Source organism: Eubalaena glacialis, chromosome X (genome assembly GCF_028564815.1).
Source record: "Eubalaena glacialis isolate mEubGla1 chromosome X, mEubGla1.1.hap2.+ XY, whole genome shotgun sequence".
Taxonomy (NCBI): Eukaryota; Metazoa; Chordata; class Mammalia; order Artiodactyla; family Balaenidae; genus Eubalaena; species Eubalaena glacialis.
In genome coordinates, this window is record NC_083736.1 from 43164995 (window position 1) to 43184359 (window position 19365).

At 45.5% G+C, this 19365-nt stretch overlaps 2 protein-coding genes across 7 annotated transcripts in view; one reads left to right on the forward strand and one right to left on the reverse strand.

Moving 5' to 3' along the window:
• Nucleotides 1-555: 555 nt before the first annotated feature.
• NDUFB11 (NADH:ubiquinone oxidoreductase subunit B11) lies at nucleotides 556-3060 on the reverse strand. The gene is made up of 3 exons (XM_061179265.1): nucleotides 2566-3060; nucleotides 937-1067; nucleotides 556-782 (listed from the first exon to the last, which is right to left on the reverse strand). The coding sequence occupies exons 1-3, from the start codon at nucleotides 2770-2772 to the stop codon at nucleotides 656-658; spliced, it is 465 nt and encodes a 154-aa protein (XP_061035248.1). The 5' UTR covers nucleotides 2773-3060; the 3' UTR covers nucleotides 556-655.
• Nucleotides 3061-3225: 165 nt separating this feature from the next.
• RBM10 (RNA binding motif protein 10) overlaps nucleotides 3226-19365 on the forward strand; it is a 29662-nt gene continuing 13522 nt past the window's right edge. For 2 of the 6 annotated variants that reach the window (XM_061179259.1, XM_061179260.1), the window contains exons 1-3: nucleotides 3227-3637; nucleotides 5478-5619; nucleotides 17725-17908. In XM_061179259.1, the coding sequence (XP_061035242.1) occupies nucleotides 3568-3637; nucleotides 5478-5619; nucleotides 17725-17908 (396 nt within the window). In that variant the 5' untranslated portion in view covers nucleotides 3227-3567. Of the gene's footprint in view, nucleotides 3638-5477; nucleotides 5620-17724; nucleotides 17909-19365 lie in introns of all 6 variants that reach the window. The other 4 variants (XM_061179262.1, XM_061179263.1, XM_061179261.1 and 1 more) reach the window with 3 other exon arrangements.

Consider the following 19365-nt stretch of genomic DNA (forward strand, 5'->3'; position numbering starts at 1 on the left):
AAACCCCAGAGCTGAGAGAAACAGAGAAGAAGGCAGGGAGGGAGACAAACACTCATCCTCAGCAATAGAAAAGCCCTGCTCTGACCCACCACCCTCAACCCCTGGTCACCCTGGCCCTTCTTCCAACATAGGCGGTCCCAGTGTGGTAGCTTTTTTCTAAATACGGCTGCCGTCAATTTCTTCTCATATGCTACACCTTGATCCAGAGAAGGCCTGAGCCACCACAGAAAAAGCCCAGGCTATTCTGCTGGAGAGAGAGGCCACATAGAAGACTCAAGTACCAAACATGGGAATACAGAAGCCATCTTGGACGTCCAGCCCAGTTGAGCCTCCAGATGATTCCAGCCCAAGCCACCCAAGACCCCAAGAAGGACCACCTAGTTGAGCCTGGTCAACCACAGGACCATGAAAGGTAATAGTAAATTGTCGTTTTAAGCCACTGAGTTTTAGGGTGTTTGTCACATGGCAACAGATAACCAGAATACCCAGAAAAGGCTTTTCAAGCCTGACATCCCACTCCCACATCCCCCACACAACAAAAGCAACACCAGCCAGTCACAGTTTCAGTCCCTTTAATTAGGTGCTCTGAAGAGAGGGCAGAATGGCAGACAAGGGGTGGAGAAGGTGGTGCTCTTAAGCCCCTTTCAGTAACCGGTCAGTCCTCATCCTCTGGCAGCTGGATCTTGCTGGGGTCGAAGCAGTTGGAGTCCATGATGGGGAGGCCACTGGCCTCTCGGTATTTTACAAGCCTCTCAGCTTCCCGGCGGGCCCACTCCTGCATCCTGGAGGCAGCAGCGTGGGGGTAGATGTGAGGGAGCCTCAATGGACAACAATCCCCATCTTAGCTCCCCAGGGACAGGATTTCTGGCAGTCTCCTTCAATCTCCACCCCTGCTTCTGTCCCGACCCGTCCCACTCTCTTTGACACCCCATGCACCTGTAGTCAGGTAGATAAGCCACAAAGGTGCTGCCAAGGACCAAGATGATGGAGAAGCCAAAGAAGAAGACGACCCGCATGTTCCAGAGGTCCACAGCAGGGTCCCTGTCATAACCGTGGGAGTCTGGGTTCTATGGCAAAGAGAAGAAGAGGTCAATGAGGGCTTCCTGCTGCTCCACAAAGCCTTATGCTGGCGCTGCATAACCTGGTCTCCAATTTCACCTTGGACCAATCTCCCCTCCCTCCCTAAATTCCTCTCTATTCTTAGGACTTGTCAAGCTCCTTCCCACCACAGGGCCTTTGCACCTGCTGTTCCCTCCGCCTGGAAAGCCTTTCCCCCAGATCTAGTCGTGGCTGGATCTGTCTCCTCATTCAAGGTTTTGGCTTCATCATCACTCCCCTTAGGAGGCACTCCCTAGTCACCTTATCTATTAAGTTGAACTATAGAAAATTGCCATTTTTACAGGTCAAAAATGGCTCAACCTATTAACTCCCTACCCCCAAGTCACTCTCCATCCTCTTACCTTGCTTAACTTTCTAGCATTTACTAGTTTACCAAAGTAGCATATCCTCCAAATCCTCTGATCACATCATCTTATATTATTGATTACATACTCTATATTACTGTTTCCTAACATTTTACATGTTTATTTTCAGTATTCTCCACTACCACGTAAGCTCTGTGAAAGCAAGGGCTTTATCTGATTTCCATACTGCTGAATCCCTAGCACCCTGAACTTAACCTGGCATTACAGCAGGCCCTCAATACATAGTTACAAAATGAATGAATAAATGAATAAGTATCCTATATATCCCAGCCCCTCAACCAGATATTAGTATTAATGAAGTACCTATTGTATGCCAGGCCTTTTCACAAGCACAAACTGCACAATATCCCAGTGAAGTGGAAAGTGGCAAGAATAATTAACACCTTCTAATGGTGAGTACTTACTAAGTGCCACCTGCTGTTTTGAGCATTTTGACTCATTTAATTACACGAGGCAGGTGTACTGTAGTATTTTATTTTTTTAGAAGGTGTCCTAACACTTTCCCCATCTTACATAGAAATTGAGGCACCAAGGGGTTTAGCTACTTGCCCAAGGTCACTGCCTGTATTCCAACTCAGGCATTCTGATTTCAGTCTCTGATATCGGTATAGCACAGCAGACCTGGCTCCACCACACATTCAGTTATGTGAGCTTGGACAAGTCACTTAACATCTTTATGCTTCAGTTTCCTCATCTGTAGAATGGGTACACTAATACTACCTACCTCGAAATAAGGTTGTTATGAGGATTAAATGAGTTAATGTATGTAAAGTGTTTCAAACACCTGAGCAAGCACTATATCAGTGTTTAGTATTACTGTTGTTATATTGCTTCAAATGTGTTTTGAGCACTGCCCACTTCAGGGTTGATATCTGTCTGCAAAATAAGGCCAATCTCGCCTCTGGCCCTGAACCCGAAGGTGATCAGGGGACAAAGGAGGAAAACAAGCTAGGCAAAATTCCCAAATCTTCGAGGATTTCGCCAGCTGCGCAATCTTCAGCCGACTAAGAACGTCCTCTACGGCGCCCCATCCGCCGGTCCCCGATTGACCCTTCCGGCGTCCGTTTCCCCTCCCTCTCACCTTCTCATAGAGGTTTTCGTCCTCGGGATCTGGGTCCTCCTGCCAGCGTAAAGTCGGTTCCGGCGGCCGCTTTCCCGCCACAGCAGACGGGGCGATCACAGCCCTGGAGGAGCTGGATTCCCAGCGAACACGGGCAGCCGGGAGCCCTCGCCTCGCCGCCAGCGCCAAAAGGCGGCGGCCGCACAAACCTAACATCCCGGCCGCCATGACAGATCGTTCTGCAGTTTCTCGGGGGCGGGGACGGAAATGTGACTGCGCAGCTGCAGCTGGTCCGAGCGCGAGAATTGTCGCTCCGCCCCTGCCGCACTAAATAGGTCCCGAGTCGAGATTTTGTTTTCAAAAGGGCGAGGCGTCCTCTTTCCCTCCCTCCTGTCATGGCCTCACGGAAGCAACCATCTTCTTATCCTCTCGATCAGGCTATGGAATTTCTGACCGAAAGGCTGTGGAATTTCCTTGAAAATAAAGCGGTAGCACTTGCTTGGATTCCGTTCCCAACCAATCGCACAGAGAGCTCCCTCGCCCTCTGGCGAAAAGGGCGGAGCTTCCATTGATCTTTCATCTTAGAAGGAAGCCAAGCTTTCTTAAAAGCGCCTCGCTGGATTGGCCAATTGCTGCTCCTTTTCTCGACTTGTGGGAGTATGCATGGGGAGCGGGGAGGTGGCGTACACTTGCCAATCAGAGCAAGCCGGGGCTGGCCGACTGCGGACGGCGACCAATAGACTGGGCAGGCTAGAGCGCGCTCCCTTAGTAGGTGGATGGTGGTCGAAGCGCCGGCTCCCTTCTTGTCGTCGCCATTTTGTGCTGGTGATCGCGGCCGGCTGGGAGTAGGTGGCAGTGGGTTTCCAGGGGAGGGTAGCGCGCCTCGCGCTTCTCCCCTCCCTCCCTCCTCCGCCCTTCCCCCCCCTCCTCCGCCCTTCCGCCCCTAGCCTCGGACTTGGTAGCTGCGCGGACCGGCTCCGGCTGAGCTGGGAGAGTTGGAGGAGGTGGCGGCGGGCCGAGGTGATGTCCGAGAGCCCTCCCTTGACAGCCCGGGCCGAGAAGGTGAGCGTCGACGCTGGTCGTGGGGGCGGAGGTAAGGGGCCGGGGTGGGGGAGGGGGTGCGTAGAGGACTGCGGGCGGCGGGTTTGGGCTTCGCGAAGAACCGATCGATGCTTGCACCATCTGAGCCGGGGAGGGGGTGTCTTTTTGTTTTTTGTTTTTCTCCTTTAGAGAGCAGAGGCGCGTGCGCGATTGGGACAGTGGATGGGTGCACGCGGGTTGGGGGAAGGGAGGGACGAATGGGAGTGGGCTACTGTGGCTCACTGTGTCTGCGACGCCGAACTTTATCCGTGGGAGGCGGGTGTCTGCGACTTTGCTTTTTATTCATAGAAGTGTGCGCTCTGCTCTCGTGTGTGACTTTGGTACTTACCTACCCATGGGGAAGTGTTTTGTGGCTCTGGTCGTTATTCTTGGGTGGGGGAGGAGGGAGAACGTCGGTATGACTCGGGTCTCTATCCTCGGAGTGTGTCTGTAACCTTGGTCCTTATCCATGGGGAGGGGTCCTTATCCATAGAAAGTCTTCTTACGATTGGCCCTAATCCACTTACTGGGTGGGGGCGGGGAGTGCAAGGAACGTGTGTAAGACTTATTTCCCCTTCTTTTTTGGGGGGGGGGGTTCGTATCTGTTACTCTGACGCTCATCCTGTGAAAGGGGGCCTCAGTGTGTGATTATGGCCCGTGTTGATTGTGGGTTCCTATCTGTGATTTTGGCCCGTAGTTATTCGGGGCTCGAGTCTGTGACTTTGGTCCCTATCTGTTGTGGATACCAGTGTATGACTCTGGCCCCTTTGCCAGATCTACTGAGGGTTTTGTCTCTGGCTCTCATCCACTGGGGCCCCTGGTTGTGATTCTAACTCTTACCCATCTGGGAGCAGGTAACTCTGGTTCCCTGTGGCTTGAAGAGGAAGAGAAAATTGGTGTGAGTGTATACAAGGAGGAAAGGTGTGGTAGCAACCTAGTGTTGGGCAGGTGCTGTTAACGCCTGACTTTGCCTGATTCTTGTTTAGAGGGTGGGGCCTGAAGATTCTGGGATACTTCGTGGTGACCCCTGGCCCGATCACATGGCTCTCAGGCCTTCCTTCATTCTCACCGCAGCCCTGAGGGTTGCGGGAAGGGACTGCCCTTCCATCCCAGCAGAGTAACAGTGGTTCAAAACAGGCTCCGAAAGGGCTCCTTATTACCTCTGAATAACTTGGGCCCAGAGCCATGGGGAGGGAGCCGCCTTGGGGGACCTGGCTGTGCATAAGAGACAGGGCTCAGGGCTGAGCCAGTTGCCCTGTGAGGGCCAAAACTGTGTTGGCCCGGAGCCTAGGGAGGCGGCAGCTGTCTCATTGCCAAGTTACCCCTTCACTCTCTGAGCCTTTCGTGGTCTCCTGCTGTCTCATAGTGGGCAGCCAGCATCTTCTTGGGAGGATGAAATGGCACCTGAGGGCTCATGGAAGAAGCCTGGTGGGTGCCTGGGACTCCCGTTGTGAAGTCTCACCTCCATGCCTAATGTGCCTGATCTCAGACAAGTCATCCAGCACTTAGAGCCCCCCTGGGCAGGTAACTCCGGGCTTGACTTGTCTACCAGTCTCAGATGGCAAAGCCCTGATCACAGAATTGGTGGCACCACCGGGTCTCTCTGCAAGATGCTGTCTGCTGAAGGCCATGCTGTTTCTAGGGCGGCCGGCTCTAGCCTCACGTTTGTAGGGAAACGAAGCAGCAGGCCAAATAGGGACTGCCTTCCTGCTCTGGTCCACAGGAGCACTAGGAGTTGGGAAACAGCGGCGGTGGGCTCAGGGACAGCAGAAAGCCTTCACAGTAAGCGTTTCTCAAGGAGGCCTTCTCTGCCCCAACTGCCTTGACCCCTTTCTTCCTTCTGCTCTCTCCAGAGTCCCTGCAGGAGGCATCACCCAGGCTGGCAGATCATGGTGGCAGCAGCGGGGGTGGCTGGGAAGTGAAACGGAGCCAGCGGCTGAGGAGGGGCCCCAGCAGCCCCCGCAGGCCCTATCAGGACATGGAGTATGAAAGACGGTGAGTTACCCGCTCCCACCTCTGCCAGCCAACCTAGGCTTGTCCCTGTGTGAGAGTTGATCCAGAAAAGTGCTAGGAGGGGGCTTCTGTGCAGAAAAAAACAACAACAACAGAAAACAGCACAGCAGATGATTGGTTTCTTTTCAGCAGACATTTACTTGGCACTTGTGAGCCAGGACCTGTGCTAGGCTCTGGGAGTGCATTTGGTGAATTGAGACAAATAAGATTGTAGCCTTCTCCTTACTTAGGGTCTCACAAGGGAAACCACACAGTTTACAGGTCATTACAAAACAGCTTGATAGGTGCCATGTTTGGTTGAAGGGTGGGAAGGGATCAAGAGAAAGGGAGGAATGGAGACTGATGCCTAGGTTTCCAGTTTGGATGACCCAGATAGGTATATGGTGCCATTCACCAAGGTGTGACAGCCACTGCAGGAGGAGAGGCAGAGGTGCATGACAGATGGGCAGTGGGTGGGTTGTAAGTGCTATGGATTCTCAGGAGAGAGGTGTGGGCTGTAGCTTTGGGTTTGAGGGATGGAGAGGAGTGGTGCCTTCAGAGTCAGGAATTTGCCCAGAAAATGTATGGGGCAAGCCAGGTCAGATAGTATTACTCAGCACTGCATTTTTAAGATTTAGGATTCAGGGACAGGGTGGGTTGAAGTTGGTGTGATACTTGTCTTGGAATGGGACACTCTTATACAGTTATTTTTAAATTCTGATACGAACAAGAAACAGTTGGAACACTTGGTGATATACAGAGATCCTGGGCCATACCCTTACCATACTGGTGGATCACCTCGCTTGATTCTAATGAAGATGATTTATTCCTGACATTTAAAGATTGTATAGGAAAGTAGACCTAATTCTCCCAGAGAGCCTCTATTAAGAGTCAGTAGATTTATGAAAAGTCAGGGAGGAAATAATTTTTTTAATGTCTTACAAAGGGTTTCTGCTACCACCACCTTTTCAAAAATATAGAATTATAATATTTTGTTTTCTGAAAAGTGATGAGCCCAAATTTGAGATGTCATCCTCTAGTGTTATTCAGCCTTGACTTTCTTTCAGAATGTCTTTTGAAAGGCATTCGATTTTGGATGGTATTCACTGGAAGAGCTCTGTGGCAGTTGCTGAGTTTGAGTAGGTAAGATACTTGCCTCAGACTTTATTACCAAATAAAGCCACTGGCTTTCTTTTGGCTTTTAAAGGACCTCAAGTGCAGAGGTTTGAGTTAATCATACTTTTCCAGTTCAAGGTACATTTCTATCATAGGTTGGTACGAGACCTTCCCTTGCCATATTTATTTTTTCCTTTTTTATTTCCAATCCCCATAGCTGTAGGCAGCTGCTCTGTTGTGTTTGAAACGTATCCTTCTAAAATATGTAGTGTTGTTTCGAGTGTGTGTGTTTTCAATTTACACAGACGGCAGAGTATTACAGTCTTCATTCTGTTTCCTGGACTTTGTATTAATCAGCCCTGCATTTTTAAGGTCTGTCTGTATTGCCATGTGTGTTAGTGCTTTGCTTCTAGTTGGTCCCAAAGACACCGTGGGGTGTGCCTACTGCCTTTTACTTAATGATTCCCTCAAGGATGGATACCTGTTTTTAATTTTGGTGTGCTGAAATTCATCACTTTTTTGTCCTATAACCTGTCCTTTCAGAATCTTCTCTATTCCTATCTCTGGATCACAAAGATTGTTCTCACTCTATAGTTTTACCTTTTGCATTCACATCTTTAAATCCATCTAGAGTCCACTTTTGAATATGTTATAATGTAGGTTCTGGTTTTATTTTCCTCCATATAGTGGGCAGTTTTCCCAGTACAGCCCCCCAGATAGTCCATTCTTTCTTTATTGATTTGCAGTACCTCATCTCATTTTAAGTTTCCTCATGTACATGGATCTGTCTTGAGTGATCTGATTTGTTTCATTGGTCTATTTGTTATTCTGGTGCAGAACCTTACTGTTTTTCTTACTGTGGCCTTATAGAATGTCTTAATAGCTCCTACTTTGCTCTTACTTTTCAAAGTTGATTTAGTCATTTTGCAGCTTTATATAAAAAACTTATCAAGTCCTTCAAAAAGTTCAAGAATTTTGATTGAGATTGCATTGAATTTATATATTAATTTGGGGAGAATTGTCAGCTTTGTAAGTAGTCATCTCATCTTCTGAAACAAGCCACAAAGATCTATAAAATTCGTTTAAAGGACATAAAAATCTGAATAAACCAAAATACAGGTCTTTGGTATTCCTTTTTTTAAAATTGATGTATAGTTGATGTATAATATATAAGTTTCAGGTGTGCAGCATAGTGATACAGTTTTTAAAGATTATATATTCCATTCATAGTTATTATAAAATACTGGCTATATTCCCTGTGTTGTACAATATATCCTTATAGCTTATTTATTTTATACATAGTAGTTTGTACCTCTTAATGCCCTTCCCCTATCTTGTCCCTCCCCCCTTCCTTTTCCCCACTGGTAACCACTAGTTCTCTATATCTGTGAATTTGTTTCAGTTTTGTTACATTCATTAGTTTGTTTTAAGTTTTAGATTCCACATGTAAGTGATATACAGAATTTATCTTTCTATGACTTACTTCATTTAGCATTAATACCCTCCAAGTCCATCCATGTTGTTGCAAATGGCAAAATTTCATTCTTTTTTATGGCTGAGTAATATTCCATTGTGTGGGGGTGGGGGGGTGTGTGTGTACACCACATCTTCTTTAGCCATTTATCTGTTGATGGACACTTAAGTTGCTTCCATATATTGGCAGTTGTAAATAATGCTGCTGTGAACATTGGGGTACATGTATCTTTTTGAATTAGTGTTTACATTTTTTTCAGATATATACCCAGGAGTGGACTGTTTTAGTTTTTTGAGATACCTCCATACTGTTTTCCACAGTCGCTGCACCAGTTTACATTCCCACCAGCAGTGTACGAGGGTCCCCTTTTCTCCACATCCTCACCAACATTTGTTGTCTGTGTTCTTTTTGATGATAGCCATTCTGACAGGTGTGAGGTGATATCTCATTGTGGTTTTAATTTGCATTTCTCTGATGATTAACGATGTTGAACATCTTTTCATGTGCCTCTTGGCCATCTGTATGTCTTCTTTGGAAAAATGTCTATTCAGGTCTTCTGTCCATTTTTAAGTTGGGTTTGTTTGTTTCTGTTTGTTTGTTTGATATTGAGTTGTATGAGCTGTTTATATATTTTGGATATTAACCCCTTATTGGTCATATCATTTGCAAATATTTTCTCCCATTCAATCGGTTGTCTTTTGTTTGTTTGTTTGTTTGTTTTTTTATAAATTTATTTATTTATTTATTTATTTATTTTTGGCTGTGTTGGGTCTTCGTTTATGTGCGAGGGCTTTCTTTAGTTGCGGCAAGCGGGGGCCACTCTTCATCGCGGTGCGCGGGCCTCTCACTATCGCGGCCTCTCTTGTTGCAGAGCACAGGCTCCAGACGCGCAGGCTCAGTAGTTGTGGCTCACGGGCCCAGTTGCTCCGTGGCATGTGGGATCTTCCCAGACCAGGGCTCGAACCCGTGTCCCCTGCATTGGCAGGCAGATTCTCAACCACTGCGCCACCAGGGAAGCCCCGTCTTTTGTTTTGTTGATGGTTTTCTTTGCTGTGCAAAAGCTTTTAAGTTTAATCTGGTCGTGTATTGTTTGTTAAAGTAATTCCTAGGTGCTTCAGTAGTTTTTATTCGCATCTTGTTTTTTTATTTTCCAAGCTGGTATTTACTGGGGTAGAGGAAAGCTGTTGGTTTTTGTAAGTTATCTTATCTCTGCTGTGTTCCATTGTTATTTCTACTCATTCATTGTTGACTTTGATGGTCTTTCTAAGTAGTTAGCCATGTTGTATACAAACCAATCCTGGCTTTTCTTATTTCTTTTTCCTCACTTATAGCACTGACCAGGACTTTTGATACCATGTTAAATAGTATCCGTGATGCTGATTAAGATTCATTTTAGTTAAGAATCACAAGTATAGATTCATTTTGGCAGGTTGTAACTGAAAATCCAAAGAATAATGGCTTAAACAATATAGTTTATTTTCTTTCCCATAAAGGACATCTGCAGACAGACAGTCAATCCAGGCCTGATAGGCAGCCCCTTTTGCTTAGCCATCAAGTGTGATGTGTACTGTAGGCTTTTAGAATATAGTCTTTAATAAATCAAGAAAATTCTCTAATTTTAGTTTGCTAAGACTGATCAGAAATGAGTATTGAACTTCACAATTACATGCTTTTTTTCCTCCTTTTGTCCATCAACTTCATAAATTGCATTCAATTGCATCCTTGATATTATTGAGATATACCCTCCTTGATCATGGTATGTATGTGTATGTTTATAACTTCTCATTTTGAAAAACTTCAGATTTACAAAAAAAAAAATTGCAAGTACAACGAACTCCCTTAATCCTCTACCCAGAACCACTAATTGTAAACATTTTGCCACATTCACTTTACCTACCTACAAGCCTACTCCTTCCTTCTTCCCCCTCTCTTTTTTTCTCCCCTCTCCCTTTTCTCCTCCCCTCTCCCTTCCCCTCTTCCTTCTCCCTTCCCTCTACCCCTCCTCCACTTTCTATACATAACATTTTTTTTCTGACTCATTTGAGTTAGTGGCAGACATGACCGGTAAGTACTACAGCATGTTCGTCCCACTTTCTCTTTCATAATCACAGGATGCTTATCAATATGAAGAAATTTAACATTGATACAATAACTTTTGTCTTAAAGTCTATATTCAGATGTCATCAGTTCTTCCAAAAATGTCTTTTATAGCTGTTTTTCCCTAATCCAGTATCCAATCCAAGATCACACACCACATTGAGCTACTTTTGTTTTTTAGTCTCCTTTAATCTGGAATAGTTATTCAGTCTTTGTCTTTTATGCACTTGATGTTTTAAGAGTACATGTCAGTTGTTTTGTAGATGTTTCTCAATTTGTGTTTTTCTAATGTTTACTCATGATTTTTGGAAGAAAAATTATTTAAATAATGTTGTGTATACTTTTAAAACAGTGTTACATTTGATTAGATAATTGTTTTATTTAGGATATTTGCATCTGTGTCCATCAGTGATGGGGTCCTATAATTTCCTTTTCCGGTATTTATCTGGCATTGAATCAAGGTGGCCTCATGACATGAATTGGGCATCTTTTGCTATTTCTCTCTTTATTGGAGGAACTCATATAAGACTTATCTGTCCCTTGAAAGTTTGGTAAAACTCACCTTTAAAGGGGCCTGGGTTTTTGATTATCATTTTGTCTACTTCTGCCAATTATGGCATTTTATGTTTTCCAGAAATATACTCATTTTGTGGAGATCCTCTTATATTATGATTCAGTACAGCTTCCTAGAAATGTATTATGAATGGGGACTACCTTTGGAAGGTATTTAGTCAAAGTGCTCTGTGGCCAATAAAAAGTATCCCTTAGGGGCTTCCCTGGTGGCACAGTGGTTGAGAATCTGCCTGCTAATGCAGGGGACACGGTTTCGAGCCCTGGTCTGGGAAGATCCCACATGCCACGGAGCAACTAGCCCGTGAGCCACAATTACTGAGCCTGCGCGTCTGGAGCCTGTGCTCCGCAACGAGAGGCCACGATAGTGAGAGGCCAGCGCACCGCGATGAAGAGTGGCACCCCGCTTGCCACAACTGGAGAAAGCCCTCGCACAGAAATGAAGACCCAACACAGCCATAAAAAAAAAAAAAAAAAGTATCCCTTACTATCCAAATCTTTTCCCTTCCTGAGTTTAGATAGCAAGAGTTTAGTATCCAAATTTATTTGGTTTAGATGCTGAGTGTCAGTTCAGGATTTCATCTGAACATTTATTCAACTGTATTCAGTTTTTTGTTTTGTTTTGGTTTTTTTGTTTTTTTGTTTTTTTTTTTTGGCTGTGTTGGGTCTTTGTTGCTATGCGGGGGCTTTCTCTAGTTGTGGCGAGCAGGGGCTACTCTTCGTTGCGGTGCGCGGGATTCTCATTGCAGTGGCTTCTCTTGTTGAGGAGCACCAGCTCTAGGTGCGTGGGCTTCAGTAGTTGTGGCACGTGGGCTTAGTAGTTGTGGCGCATAGGCTTAGTTGCTCTGCGGCATGTGGGATCTTCCTGGACCAGGGCTCGAACCCATGTCCCCTGCATTGGCAGGCAGATTCTTAACCACTCCACCACCAGGGAAGTCCCCAAATCTGTTCAGTTCTTAGATTATGATAACTAAAGTACAAATATCGAGGGATACCTACATTAAGCAACAATGAAAAACATTGCTCATATCAAAAACCTTAAAAATACTCATATCTCTCACACCAGCCACTTCTTGTCTAGGCATTTATCATTAAGGAAACAATTTGGGTTCTAAGCCAAGCTCACAAGGACAGGGACTTCATTTTGTTCACAGCAGTATCCTCAGCACCTAGAATAGTACCTGACACATAGCAAATGTTACATTACTATTTGTTGAATGAATAAATGAACAATTATGAAAAATTGCAAACCAACTGAAATGTCTGGAAACATTTTATTTTTCCCATTTGTTAATTACCTTTTAGCTTTTGGGGGTTTTTCCAATATTTTATTATGAAATTTCAAGCATACAGCAAAGTTAAAAGAATTTTACAGTGAACACCTCTATATCCATCCACTGGATTCTACCATTAACATTTTACCATATTTGTTTTATCACATGTTTATTTGTTTATGGTATTTTTTATACTCTAGATATTTAAAATTTTTTATGAAGCCAGATTTATCAGTTTTTTTTTAAAATTTTATGACTTCTGGGTTTTGCCTTACTTATAAAGGTCTTCCCCATTCTTGAGGTAATCAGTTTTTTCTTACGTTTTCTTTCTAGTATTTTGAAGGTGTCTATTCAGGGACTTATATTTTTGATCCATCTAGAATTTACTTGGTGTAAGAAATGAAGTAGATAAACAACTTTATTTTCTTAAAGGTCAACAAACTTTTTCTGTAAAGGACCTGATAGTAAATATTTTTTGGCATTGAAGACCATACAGTCTGTCACAACCAGTCTGCGGAAAGCAACCACAGACAATATGTAAATGAACGGGTATAGCTGTGTTCAAGAAAACTTTATTTAGGTGACTGAATTTGGCCCCCTGGCTGTGGTTTACCAATTCCTGAGCTAGACAGTTATCACAACTAGTATTTATTGACTAATCCATTTTCTCCTTGTTCATTTGAAATGCAACCTTTGGCTGATTCTAAATTTCCATATGTGTGTTTGTATACTATGAACTCTATTTGATTTTACTGATCTGTCCATTTGTGTTTCAATTGCTCCACCTTTATAATATGTTTTAATATTTGGTGGGGTTCCTCTCTCCATCATTAGTCTTTTTTTAAAACAATTTTCCTGACTCTTCTCTAAGTTGTTTCTTGTCCTTCGCTGTTATAAACAATGTTGCATTGAGAATACTATTTCTGTATATGTACAAGTGTATTAGTACATTAAATTCCCAGAAGGAGAATTGGGGGTCAGAGAGTATATAGATTTTTAGTTTTGCCAGCTATTGCCAAATTCCCCTCCATGAGGATCGTTCCATTTTCACTCCTACTACCAATATGAGAGTGCCTATTTCCCATACAGCCTTGCCAACAGTTTGTTGTCAAACATTGGACTTTTGCAGATTTGTTGAGTTAAAAGCATTCGATCACAGATCTTCCTTACAGAAGAATTCCAAATAATATATGTAGATACTCCCCACTCTAGGAAGTAGAGCTTAATTTTCCTCCTCTTGAGTGTGGGCTGATCTTAGTGACTCGCTTCTAAAGAATAGAGTGTAAGGGAAAAAGAAACTTTACGGCGGAGAAACCTGGCAGACCCCACCATAACCAGATGATCAAGTTCAGTGTCACCAGTGGTAAGTCACGTTGATAGCATGCCCCTGAGATCTGATGTGATCAGAAGGGCACCTCTATTGTATTCTTCAAAAAACCATAACCTCAAGTCTAATCACAAGAACACATCAGATAAACCCAAGTTGAGGTACATTCTACAAAATACCTGACCAGTATGCTTCAAAATTGTGTCAAGGTCATAAAAAAACAAGGCAAGACTGAGAAACTTTCACAGGCCAGAGGAGACTAAGGGGGCATGATGACTAAATGCAATGTGGTATCTTGGATTAGATCCTGGAACAGAAAGGGGATAGTAGTGGAAAAACTGGTGAAATGCTAATGAAGTCTACAGTTTAGTTAACTTTTTAGTTCTGGCAAATGTACCATGGTTCTCTTCACATTAGGAGAAACTGGGTAAAAGGTATATGAGAATTCTATTATCTTTGAACTTTTCTGTAAATCTAAAATTATCATTTCTTAAAAATAAGTTTGACTTTATCAAATTAGAAACTTTTATACATCAAAGAATGCTATTCAAAAGAATGAAAAGACATCCCACAGAATGGGAGAATGTGTTTGCAAATCATATATCTGATAAGGGATTAACACCCAGGATGTATAAAGAACTCCTGCAAGAGCAACAGAAAAACCTAATTCAAAAATGGGCAAAAGACTTGAATAGACATTTCTCCAAAGCAGATGTATAATTGGCCAATAAGCACATGAAACATACAAAATGACAAGTGTTAATGAGGATGTGGAGAAATTGGAAGCTTTGTGCATTGCTGGTAGGAATGTATAATGGTACAGCTGCTATGGAACACTGTTTGGCAGTTCCTCAAAAAATCAGTTACCATAGGATTCAGCAATTCCACTCCTGGGTGTGTACCCAAAAGAAATGAAAGCAGGGACTCAAACAGATACTTGTACACCAGTGTTCATAGCAGCAGCATTCACAATATCCAAAACAACCAGTAGGTGGAAACAACCCAGGTGTCCATCAACAGATGTGGTATATACCATACATACATATATGGCCATAAAAAAAATGAAATTCTGATGCATTCTACAACATGAACCTTGAAAACATTCTGCTAAGTGAGATAAGCCAGACACAAAGGGACAAATGTTATATGAGTCCACTTATATGAGGTACCTAGAATAGGCAAACTCATAGAGACAAAAAGTAGAGTAGAGGTTGCCAGGTGGTGTGGGGAATTATTGTTTAATTAGAGTACAGTTTCTGTTTGGGGTGATGAAAAGGTTCTAGAAATAGATAATGGTGATGACTGTACAACATTTTGAGTGTACTTTGTGCAACTGAGTTGTACACTTTAAAATGGTAAAGTCCTTGGGCTTCCCTGGTGGCACAGTGGTGAAGAATCCGCCTGCCAATGCAGGGGACACGGGTTCGAGCCCTGGTCCAGGAAGATCCCACATGCCGCGGAGCAACTAAGCCCGTGCACCACAACTACTGAGCCTGCGCTCTAGAGCCCACGTGCCGCATCTACTGAAGCCCACGTGCTCTAGAGCCTGCACTCCGCTACAAGAGAAGCCCGTGCACCGCAACGAAGAGTAGCGCCCACTCACCACCAACTAGAGAAAGCCTGCGTGCAGCAACGAAGACCCAACACAGCCAAAAATAGTAAATAAATAAAAATTAAAAATTTTATTTTAAAAAAATGGTAAAGTTCTTGTTATATATATTTTATCACAATAAAAATGATTTAGGAAAAATAGACAAAAATAAATTTTAAGTGTTATAAAAATGACCTATCTGGTGTAGTTTTAATTTTCATCTTTCATTATGAGTGAGATAGAGCATCTTTTCAAATATAAACCATCTGTACAGTTGACCCTTGAACAACACAGGTTTGAACTGCATAGGTCCACTGATACACAGATTCTTTTCAATAGTAAATACTACAATGCTACAGGATCCATGGTTGGTTGAATCTGAGCATGTGGAGGAACCACAGATACAGAGGCCTGACTATAAGTTATACTCGGATTTTCAACTGAGCAGAGGGTCGGTGCCCCTAACCCCCGCATTGTTCAAGGGTCAGCTGTATTATTTTCTGTGAATTCAGTTCCCTTTTTCTTTTTCCCTTATCTTTTCCCTGTTTATTGTTTGTCTTGACTTGGCTTGTGATGGTTTTTGTTTTTTCCGAGCAGAAATGTTTTATTTTTATGTAGTCAGATTTAATAGTCTTTTCTTCTATGGCTTCTGGATTTGGGTCATAGTTTTCCCCATTTCAAGATTATCAAAAAACTATCTCGTGTTTTATTCTTCTTTTCCTCTATGGTTTCATTTCTTCCATTTAAATCTTTGACCCATTTCAAATGTATCCTGGCTTATATGTGTGAAGTATAGTCATAAGATCTTGCACATGTCTAGGTATTTAACCTTTTTGATGCAGTTATACTTGGGATCTTCCTGTTTCTAAACAGTGGCTCTCTGAATACAAGCACAGTATTTATTTCTGCATATTAATTTTGAACCCAGCATCTTTACTGATTTATCTTATTATTTATAATCATTTCTCAGTTGATTCTCTTAGGCTTAGGCAGATACATCCTCATATCATCTACAAGTAATGGTAATTTTACCTTCTTTCCAGCTTTTAATCTTTTTTTCCCTTTGTTTAATTGTTTAATAGCGAGTATCTTAGAATAATGTTAATAATGGTGTTGATAATGGATATTCTAGTATCATTTCTGACCAGGATTGGGATCCTGCTAGTAGTAGTCTATGGTGGTGTCCATTTTTGTCTTGTTTTAAGTAGATATGTATTGGTTGCTTTTAGAATACTTTTAGAGGGAGTTTCCTGGTGGTCCAGTGGTTCCTCAGTGCTCTTTAGAGTCATTATTTTATCAAAGAATAATTATTGGGCACCTGCTGAGTATTAGGCACTAAGCTAAGCTTTGGGGAATAGGGCAGTGAACCGAACAGGTGGTACCCTCATCTCCCAAAACTCAGTCTAGTAATTTTTTAAATCATCAAAGAAATGCACATTAAATCAATGTTGAGATAATTATTTTACAGTTATTGCAGTAGGAGAAATTTTAACAAAACAGCTGCCAGAGGCTTCCCTGGTGGCGCAGTGGTTAAGAATCTGCCTGCCAATGCAGGGGACACGGGTTCGAGCCCTGGTCCCGGAAGATCCCACATGCCGCGGAGCAACTAAGCCCATGTGCCACAAATACTGAGCCTGCCCTCTAGAGCCCACGAGCCACGACTACTGAGCCCACGTGCCACAACTACTGAAGCCCGCACGCCTAGAGCCCGTGCTCCGCAACAAGAGAAGCCACCGCAATGAGAAGCCTGCGCACCGCAACGAAGAGTAGCCTCCGCTCGCCGCAACCAGAGAAAAGCCCGCACGAAATAAATAAATACATACATACATACATACAATGAGAAGCCCGTGTGCCGGAACAAAGAGTAGCCTTCGCTCGCCGCAACCAGAGAAAAGCCCGTGCGAAATAAATACATACATGCATACATACAATGAGAAGCCCGCGTACCGCAATGAAGAGTAGCCTCCGCTCCCCGCAACCAGAGAAAAGCCCGCGTGAAATAAATACATACATACATACAATGAGAAGCCCGCGTACCACAACGAAGAGTAGCCTCCGCTCCCCGCAACCAGAGAAAGGCCCGCGCGAAATAAATACGTACATACATACATACAGACAGACAAACAGCTGCCAGTGCTAGCAAGGTGACCGTGGAACAGAGGGGCAGGGTAGCGCAGTGCACGATAAGGTGGAAGGAAAGAGGTCGGCAGGGACCTCATCCCGCAGGGCCCTGCAGACCTTGTAGGACCTTGGTGAGCATTTTGGTGTTTTGTAAGGAGCAATATGGTTGGACTTGATTGACTTTGCCTTGTGAAACCCTCACTCACATTTGGGGTATAGAGAGTGAACTAGGGGAGGCCTGGGTGGAGGTGAGGAGACCAGTCGGGGTTCCACATCTGAGGGCCCAGTGAGGGAATGGAGAGGTGGGGAAGGGAAGGAGAGAAGTGGGTTGGATTTGAGGGAGAGGTGGGAGCCAGCTTGCCCCACGGGGTCAGCATGTAGGGATCCCTGTCAGGGGGCGGGGCTGAGGGTCTAGAGGGAGGGGGTGGGTGGGGTCACCCTCACCCTCACCCTCACCCTCACCCTCACCCTCACCCTCACCTCTTGCACCTTTCAGAAAGGACTGCCCTCTCTTCCCTCCCCATCCTTCTTTCCCCAGAGGGGGTCGTGGAGACAGGACTGGCCGTTACGGAGCCAGCGATCGTTCACAGGATGATGGTGGGGAGAACCGCAGCCGGGATCACGACTACCGGGACATGGACTACCGCTCGTATCCCCGCGAGTATGGCAGCCAGGAGGGCAAGCACGACTATGATGACTCGTCCGAGGAGCAGAGTGCAGAGGTGAGGGCAGGGGAGGGCCAGCTCCTGCAGGGCCTCTGTCTGGCTGCAGCACCGTGTGCAGGTAGCTCTCAGCTCCCATGCCTTCAGACTGTGCTCGGTGGCTTTGCCTCACCTGGAGGGTCTGTCCCCACTCCCCTCTCTGAGGGCTCCTCTCCCAAGTTGGGTCTCCCTAACTTCCACGTGCTTGGCTCTATACTTCTGAGGGCCCCTGGCCACCACCTGTCTCCCTTCTTCCCTGTTGTTCAGGGTTCACTGCAAGCCCTATACTGCCTGCTCCCAGCCAATTTGGGGACCCGGCATCTAGGGTTGGGAGGGCACTTGGATATCACTTGGATATCACCAAGCAGAGCAGCTCTGGGGGGGCTGACCGTGGGCATTCCCAGTGGTGGCAGAGCCTCTAGACAGAAGGGGAAGTCCCCTCAGGCCTCTCCTTTGAGCTCAGAAGCTAGCCATTTCCGTGTTGGATAGTTAGCCCTGGCCTGAGTGGGGAGGCATGATGCTCACCATCAGGGAGCCCCCATCTGACGGGAAGAAGCAGCCTTGCCTTATGGGAACCCCAAGTTGAGGGGGCATCAGGGCCCTGGTCCACACAAGCAGACAGCTCTCCTTTCCAGTGGGAAGCAGAGTGTGGGCTGCTGGCCACCCTCTGGGGGGTCCAGTGGAAAGACCCCTGTGGTGGGCAACCAAGCTTCCTCAAGTGGCAGCTGTGAGCTGTGCCTGGATGTCTCCAGGGCACTGGCTGGGCCCTGGGTGGACCAGGAAGAGTGGAGCCCTGAGTTATCTGGCCTCCGTGAGGGCAGGAGGGGTGTGGACCCAGGCCTGGCTTGCTTAGTCCTGAAAGGATGGTTTGAGCAACGCCCAGGAATCCAGTGACCACACCCTGTTAGGAGAGAGCCTGGTGGTGATGGAGGACTGGCCAGGCAGAGGATCAGGGACCGGGGGGGGGGTGGGGGTGGGCAGCGCCGTAGCCCTCGCACCTTTGTCAGCCCCTGCTGGCTGGCTCTGGCTGAGGTCTTAAGCTATTCCTAAACCCACGACTTGGTGGCAGGGCTCAGGCTGGGAATCTTAAGCAAGGTGTGTGGCCTTCCATGGCACTAGGAACAATTGTGCACGTGCTGGCTGAGCTGGCGAGGGAGGAGGGGGGAGAAACAGAGCAGGGTTTAGTGTGCCAACCCCAAATGGTCTCTTCCCAAGGAGGTTTTAAGTGGTGTCTGGTCACCTGTCTGTGGGAGTTCCTCTCCCACACCGATACTGCCACCGGCCTCTCCCCACTCCCCACCGAAGCAGCCCCCAAAAGCATCCTGGGGAGAATCTCCAACCCCAGAAGGGTTGCAGTCCAGGGCCTACCCACCTTGCCTGCCCCAAGCCTTTAGCCGGAGCCCGCCCACCCCTGGCTTTCAGAGCCTGCCTGCCTCGGAGAGCCAGCGGCCAGCTCCTAGGCCCACCCCAGACTGACT